Source organism: Taudactylus pleione, unplaced genomic scaffold, assembly GCF_031769625.1.
Source record: "Taudactylus pleione unplaced genomic scaffold, aTauple2 ptg000124l, whole genome shotgun sequence".
Classification (NCBI taxonomy): domain Eukaryota; kingdom Metazoa; phylum Chordata; class Amphibia; order Anura; family Myobatrachidae; genus Taudactylus; species Taudactylus pleione.
Window position 1 is genome coordinate 2,170,304 of NW_028284526.1, and position 8,580 is coordinate 2,178,883.

Sequence of the window (8,580 nt, forward strand, 5' to 3'; positions counted from 1 at the left end):
GTGGCTCTTCTCTCATACAATTGGATTTTCTAAATATGAAGAAAAACTCCTTATCTTCTTAAGGAGATAAATATCTAAAAATAAACCCTTGCACCAAGAATACACCCAAAGAAGGCCGGGGCGCATCTTCTATACTACTCTATAAAATATTGTGTTCTAGCCCCTACTAACAGGGGTGTTGTTTTAGAAGGCTTGCAGCCATTTATTATATACTAACAAAAGCTGAGCACAGGTTAAGGGCATTTCTTTGTGTGATTATATATATATATATATATATATATATATATATACACACACACACTTATATACACACACAGTATATACTGTATATATAGATATTAATAAATCAATATTACTCATTGTATTAATGTATTTGATTTTTTTTTTTGTCTTATATACTCTTACAGTTTATTTTCTTCCTAAAAGCATTATTAATGTCTTTGTTTCTAAGGCTGTATATGATAGGGTTCATCATTGGCGTTAATACTGTATACAACATGGCCACTAGAGAGTCCACATCTGAGGAGTAGGATGCTGTTGGCCGAATGTACATGAAGATAAGTGGCAGGAAAAATATATTTACCACCGTGAAGTGGGACGCGCATGTGGAAAACGTTTTCTTGCGTCCATCGTTGGAATTTATTTTGAGGATTGCTAGTATTATTTTAAGGTAAGAAATAATAACAAAGGTAAAACTTATCAAAATGATAAAGGCACCAATCGAGGACCCAACAGCAACATTGAAGGATGTGTTGGTACAAGCCAGTTGAAGCAATGGAGGGTGATCACAGTAGTAATGGTGGATGATATTAGGACCACAAAAAGGTAAGTTCAAGGCTAAGACTAATACAGTGACTGGAGTCATAAAACCTCCAGACCATGCTACAGCTGAGAGAATTATATATAATCTCCTGGTCATAATTGTTGGATAGTGTAAAGGAGAGCATATTACTATGTATCGATCATATGCCATTACGGTCAGAAGTAAACACTCTGTTGCTACTAAAGACAGGAAAATATACATCTGCATAAAACAGGCTGTGTATGAAATGGTATCAAGATGCATCGAGAACTTCACCAGCATCTTAGGGATGGTGACAGAGGTGTAGCTCATGTCTAGGAAGGACAAATTGCTGACAAAGAAATACATTGGAGTCTGTAATCTTTGGTCAAGTATGACCAGTAAGAAGATGATGCCATTACCAGTGAGGGTGAAGAGGTATATAAAGAGAAACAGACAAAATAGCAAAACATGGTAGTTCTGAAGACTCGGGAATCCAAAGATGATGAATTCGGTTACAGGGCTGAAAGTCAGATTGGAAGAACCAGACAAATAAATATATTCTCCATTAACCTGGATGTGATTATTCAAATGCAAAAATATAGGAATTAATTTTCAGCATTACTAATGGTAATTACATACATTGCTGTTGTCATGCATTTTTTGGTGTGCAAATTAGCTTGTACAGAGAGTTATCATGTCAATATGGCGTTGACTACGAGAGTAAAGTAAATGTTGCTCTTCAGGATGCTGAGATTTGTAATTTCCTGCAATTCAATGCAATACAAATCTGTTTGTGTGGGAGAAAATAAAATGTCATTGTTAGAAATTATATTTGTTTTCACAAAATTGATTGTGTGTTCTTCAAAAACCCATTTTATTTATAGATTTGTTTTGTCCCACTTACAGTACATTTGTGTTACAAATTGTGGAAGTGCCAGAAAATACAAATTTGAAATAAAAATTTACAGTAGCTCATTTGGAGAAATAGTAAACCGGCAAAATGACAGGATGGTAACTTTTCACCATTCGCGGTGCCTCCAGATGTTACACACTGCTATTGTATGAAGAAATTAAAAAAGAAGTGCCTACTAGTGTCTAAACAAAAATATTTTGAATCAAACCACAAGTGAAATAAAGCTGGTGAGTATTACACTACTTATCTGGTAAGAAGTTCTTCGGTCATGTGACCATTGGGAGAAATATATGGAAGAAACAAAAAGAAAACCAACATAGTGTGTTTACCATACCACACTGTATGTTATTATCTATATAATGAAAAACTCTATTCTGACCCTTTTTGGGGAATATTCTTTTCCCAAAAAATTAAAAGGTCATGATAATCAAAAGGTCATGATAAGTTTCTCAATACAATTTTTTTAATAACACATGGAAACAAAATGGTAAGACACATGTACAAGAACAATAAATTATATATGCTTATCTGCCCATTCAGGGAGGATCAAGGTACAGCAACCCAACACGTTTTGTCTCTAGGACTTCATCAAGGGGATACTTCTTTTTCCATTTCTTCATAATTTATTTTGGGCACCAAATCCCTATAACTACATTGGAGCTGCCACTTAATTATTGTTTAAGGTGTGTCACATATAAAGAAAGAAATATCTTTCTCCTACACGTTGTACTTAATTGTTTGGAGTGTTATATCACAATCAGTGCGCCTTTACATCCCCTACACTACTACTATTGTATGTTAGACTTTATCACACATTTTAATTAAAAAGTGTGTAGACAAAGTGGTCAGACTTAGATTTGACACTTTTTTCATTTAAACATTTTTATTGATATATATCAAAAAATGCTCTGCCCATCTCTCCTACATAATGTCTCCAACAAGTCCATTCTAAATAGGAAACGTAGTTTCTCAAAGAACAACGTCAACTGTGGTGTATTCAATATCCATCCCTGCAATATAGTTTTTTTTTTTTTTAACCAGCAGCGCTAAGAGCTTTCAATAGTTTTTTACCCTCCTGAGTTTTGTGTTGTGTTGGATTAAATGCCCCTACCTGGGAAAAAGGAACATAATTAAAGAGTTTCTCCTCTGCATATTGTCGCACCAAGTGCCAAAAGTAATGTATTATGGGGCAAGCCTATAGGGAGAGGTAAATGTCCGCCTCCCCTTTTGACATTTGGGACACAGGTGACCCATAAATGTTCCCATGTGGAAATGTCTAAGAGGGATAAAGGTAAGTATTGTGGTATAAATTCAAAACAAGTTCGGTATACATACTGGCCAGGAGGGCCTTTCTTGAAAATAAAAGAGCACGTTCCTGGGTTGGGATATCTAAAGAAGGGAAGTGTGTCAGACAGCTAGCCAGTCCCCCAGCACCTTGGAATGATCTAGAATATCCCAAAGGAAGGTATAATGAATAGATATAGCCTTACATCTTGGTGGTGACTGCAGCAGCTATTTATCTAATGAATTGTCCTAGTCCAGATCGGAAAAATGTCTAATGGCATGGTTCACCTAGAATTGAGCTTGTCTCAAACACTTGCGATATTTCTGCAAATGTCATAAGATGCTTGTTGTAGTCCCCACCACCCTCCAAAAGATGAATGGGTGAGCACTCATGCCATGCAGAAAGTTAGGGTTATGAGTAAGTGGTAGATGTAAGGAATGAAATGCATTTAGGCTGGTTTTATGTCGTAAGATATGTGAAAGCCTCCGGGTGGTCCACAGGAGTAGGTTGGCCTTAATATTTTCCAAAATCTCCTGGTCATGTTGGTAGAGGAAACAAACCAGCGTAGTATCTCCCAGAAAACACTGTTCTAGATGTGTGTCAGTATAAATAGTTTAATTGTGGATCCAGCCACATAAATGTCTCAATAGTGCTGTGTGGTTATATGTAACCACATCTGGAAAATGTATACCCCAGTAGATTTTGTTTGGCATATCTTTCGCAGAGCAATACGAGATCTCTCCCCCTTCCAGATGAACTTACAAAAATGGACATTTATCTGCTGTGCATCTGTTTTAGTCAGCATACAGTAATTGGAAGGAATTGCAGAGGATAAATTAAACGGGGGAATAAATTATTTTTATCATATTGGCACAACCAAGATAGGAAAGTGGGAGTCTATCCCATCCCCGCAGGTTGTCAGTTAATGTTTTTATACCTTTATCTATATTCAGTGGGTATAAATCAAAGTGATGCCCCGGTAAGATAATTCCTATATAGGGTATATCATTCTTTGCCCATTGTAGGGGAATATGACTTGCCCATGTCAGACAATCAGAACGGCACTAGAGAAGTAAACCAGTGGATTTATCTAATTAGATTTAACACCTACATTTTTGAACTGAGCTCCACTGGAACCCCCCCCCCCCCCCCTTTACACACACATACAAATAAGCACAATTCTAGTTAATGCAGGCATTCCCAAAGATTAGGGAGTAGGGGTCCCTTTTGTTCAGAGTGGCGGACCACCTAGACACAGGGTTACAAAACCAAAGGTATTTTATGGTGCACGTCAAGTGTGCTTTGTAATGAGCCCCAAAGTATAGTACTAACCATGGAAGTGCGTTTGTGTTGCCATAATTACTAATTTCACTTATTCAAATTGAGTCTACTTTTAACACCTAACTTCCATAAAATACACACTCCTATTGATTTCATGTACAAATATGATTATTGATTGCTCTTACTGTATGTTTTGGCAGAAAATGGTGAACAATATTCATCTCTTAGGTCACTGTTCTGCAACTGGCAGCATTAAACTTCTAGACAAATTTCTATTGCAGCCAGAGCATAACAGTAGCAAATGAGTTACAAAATAATGTTGTGCTATAAAACATTGATATACTATCTGTAGGCCTCATTTATTTTGCACAACATTATTAGTGGCTACAAAATTATTTATGAAAGTTCCCAAATAAGCACTGTTACCTGCCACAATATATGTTGTACATATAATTGATTTTGCAGACAAAATATAGTCAACAGCTCATGGGTTATATTTACAAAAGTTCGGTTTTGCATTAGATTTTATTTTGGATTTAACTCATCTAAAATCGAATCATATCAAATGTAGATATCAATGTCAAAATCCCACATTTACAAAAATGCAATTTTGAGTTCTATTTCAAAATCAAATTCGATATTGCTTTTGACTAGTGATTTCTTGTCCGGTTTTGAATGCCCATTTCAAAACCGAACATAAAATCACCTGTAATATCGAACACAAAATCAAACGCAACTTCCAAAAAATAAAAGATCTGCTTCATGCTGCTGATTTTAGCATGGTTCTTGTGCGTTAAAGTGTTAAAAAAGAAAAAAGAAAAGAAAATTAAATGGGGTCCATCCCCAAAAGCACAACCAGCGCCAGGCTGTGTAAGCTGGTCCTGGTTGTGAAAATACAGGGAAAAAAGATGTAAAGGTCTCCCGTATTTTCAACAGCCAGCACTGGGCTCTCACTAGCGAAGGTGTAATGTGGCAGCAGGGGTCACGCTTGATGGCGTCCCCCTTCCAAAAGCATTCAGCACCCCACACTAGTCAGCCTGGGCCAGGGCTTGCGGGGAAAGTTGGGACACCTCAATAAAGGGTTCTCCCCTCTCCAGGTAACCCCAGGCTAAAACCTGGGGCTATCCCCAGCACCCCTGGGTGGCGGGTGTTAGTTTGATAGCTGTAGAAAATAGAATTAAACTAATATTGTCTTTTACATAGGGACTGTAGGTCCCAGCAAGCCTCCCCCAAATGCCGGTACATGGAGAACCACAAGGACCAGCATGCAGAGCATTATAGGGCCACTTTAACCTTTATTCCCCTGTAAAGGAAATATTACACAAGAAAGTACTCACACACCATTGAAAGTAAAATTTCATTACATACACTCACACTATACTCACCTTGTCCCCTGTTTTTGGTCCTCCTGTCCAGTAGAATCCCGCTGTTTGGAATAAAAATAACTAGATACTCGCCCTACCCTTGGCACAAGCCAGTCCTCTTCACCAGAAGCAACCTGGGCATTTAACCCGGGCATCCTAAGCTATGTATATTGTTAATAACACAATCCAGGATAGCAAATGGCAGATTACTTTTAATATAGATTAATATAGGGTTTGCAGTAATCACTTTGCTATTTTACACTAACATTCTGTTATGCTTTAGGAGAAACAGATGTAATATAATGAAGGAACACTAGGTGGCAGACTAGGTGACAGAGAGCCGAGTAGTAGTGCCAGGCAGCGACTAGCAGGGTTGGACTGGCCCACAGGGGTACCGGGGAAATCCCCGGTGGGCCCCACTGCCAGGGGGCCCACCCCCTCCTCTAGGTGTCATGTTCCACACTGTGCACTGAATTGTACATTGTTACTGTATTAGATGGTCAGTTGCCTTGTGGAGCAGGAACATGGATGAACATCAGTTATTGGTTTGCTTCTATAGAAACTACACCAAGATTTGCCTGATAGTTAGCCAAGCAACTGTGGTGGCTGGCCACACCCCCTCTGGTGGATGACCACACCCTTTAAGCATGGGCCCATATCACTGCATTACCCTGGTGGGCCCTTTATGCCTCAGTCCGACACTGAATACTAGTGATGAGTGGGTCCGGTTCTCTGAGATCCGGGACGGGATCCGAGTCTGGCTCGGGTTTTACTGCCTAAGAGCCATATTCAATTTGGGCCGAGCCACGACACTTTTTCGCATCCTGCACTTTTCGCCTACTTCACCTGTTTTGTAGGCGGAAAAGTATCGCGTGCGTTCCCGCTTTACCCTGTATTCAATTTGAAAGTAGGTGAAAACAGGACCCGGTGAAACTTGAACAGACGGAAAGTACTGTCAGATTTGGGGAAATCAGCCTGACACCCCCCAAAAGATGCTCTGACATGGGGGTTCCCTATGATACCCCCTGATTTGGCTTGCTGAAGGTATTTGGTCTTTTTAAATGGCCTTAATAGCTGCTAAACAGTGTTTTTCTATACATGGTGCAGAATAGTATTCAGGAGTATTTTTACCTGAAAATAACTTATCCCAGCAAATATGGGGTACTTAAAAATGGGGGTCAGCATATTTAAAAGCTGCTAAAGTGCAATCAAAAAAACACTTGGGGCATCCCCCAGAGTCAAGTTCACTAGTTTTTAACTTTGTACCCCAACGTTTTTTTCTTCGCCACATTTTTGGATTTGGTTTTCGATTGTATATAAGTCCCTTACTGCGGTGATCGGTACCATTTGGTTGCCGAGTCCCGGGCTGTGCTTCGTCCAAGGGGGGCTGTGTTGTCAAATACAGGGGTGTGCAGTGCTGGGTTGTGTTGTCCAATACAGGCAGGGTGTGCTGTGGTCTGTACAGTAGGCTATGCTATTTATCATTGCTTTGCTAATCCAGGGGTGAGGTGTGCTGTCCATCAAGAGGTGTGCTGTCCAGGGTTGTGCTGTCCATCTAGTGTGCTGTCCATCTAGTGTGCTGTCCATCCATGGGCTGTAAAAAAAAAATAACTACAAGTTTTTTTTAAAATAATAAATTAAAAAAAGTTCAGTAATACCGTGTTGGCATATTATTCATACAAGTATTGTGACACTGTTGGTCAGTAATATCGCAGTGCAATATATTAATAAAAAATATTGTGACACTAAGTGGAAACGCAGTGTAATATACAACAAGTATTGTGACACTAAGTGGATTCGCAGTGCATTCATAAAAATTATGGTGACACTGTAAATGGTAGCGCAGTGTATTCATATAAAAGATTGTGACACTAAGTGGAAACGCAGTGTAATATTATCATTATTATTATTGCCAGTTATTTATATAGTGCACACATATTCCGCAGCACTTTTACAGAGAATATTTGTTAATTCACATCAGTCCCTGCCCCATTGGAGCTTACAATCTATATTCCCTACTACATGCTCACACACATACACACTAGGGTTAATTTTTGTTTGGAGCCAATTAACCTACCAGTATATTTTTGGAGTGTGGTACGAAACCGGAGCACCCGGAGGAAACCCACGCAAGCATAGGGAGAATACACAAACTCTACACAGTTAGGGTAATATTCAACAGTATTGTGACACTGTAAGTGGTAGTGCAGTGTATTCATAAAAAATATTGTGACACTAAGTGAAAATGCAGTGTAATATTCAACACATATTGTTACACTGTAATTGGTAGCGCAAAGTATATATACTGTAAAAAAATATTGTGACACTAAGTGGTAGCGCAGTGTATTCATAAAAAATATTGTCACATGGTAAGTGAAAATGCAGTGTAATATTCAACAGGTATTGAGACACTGTAAGTGGTAGTGCAGTGTATTCATAAAAAAAATGGTGACACTGTAAGTGGTAGCACAGTTTATTCATAAAAAATATTGTGACACTAGTTCATTGATACCGTAATGTAATATTTAAAATTGGTACAAATTGATGTGTGTGTTGTACCCCAATTTGTTATTGTTTGTTGACATGGAGAACGATCAGATGAGAGGAGAGCAGGAACCACATACTAGTGCTGAAGTTGCTGCCAGTGCCACCAGTTATGACGATACTAGTCTGTCTACATCATCTACGAAGTCAGGGCATCTAAAATCAAAGAAGCAATATTTTACAATGGTAAACAAAAAAACAAACATCAAAGGGAAAGTTAGCTGCAGAAAGACATAAAAATGGCAATATTCCTTTCACCACACAAAGTGGTAAGGAAAGGCTATTTATGACTGGTGGTTCTGCCTCTTATGATGATGTAAGCCCTTCTCCCTGTAGACGTTTACAAAAAAATAAAAATCATTAAGGCACAGGAACCAACTGTGTGCACAGAAATGTCACAAATCCCTGA

At 38.6% G+C, this 8,580-nt stretch overlaps 1 protein-coding gene across 1 annotated transcript; it reads right to left on the reverse strand.

The window, feature by feature from the left end:
* Positions 1 to 391: 391 nt before the first annotated feature.
* On the reverse strand, positions 392 to 5,782 carry LOC148523963 (olfactory receptor 6N1-like). The gene is made up of 2 exons (XM_088472455.1): positions 5,649 to 5,782; positions 392 to 1,304 (listed from the first exon to the last, which is right to left on the reverse strand). The coding sequence occupies exons 1-2, from the start codon at positions 5,780 to 5,782 to the stop codon at positions 392 to 394; spliced, it is 1,047 nt and encodes a 348-aa protein (XP_088328581.1).
* Between the last annotated feature and the right edge of the window lie 2,798 nt (positions 5,783 to 8,580).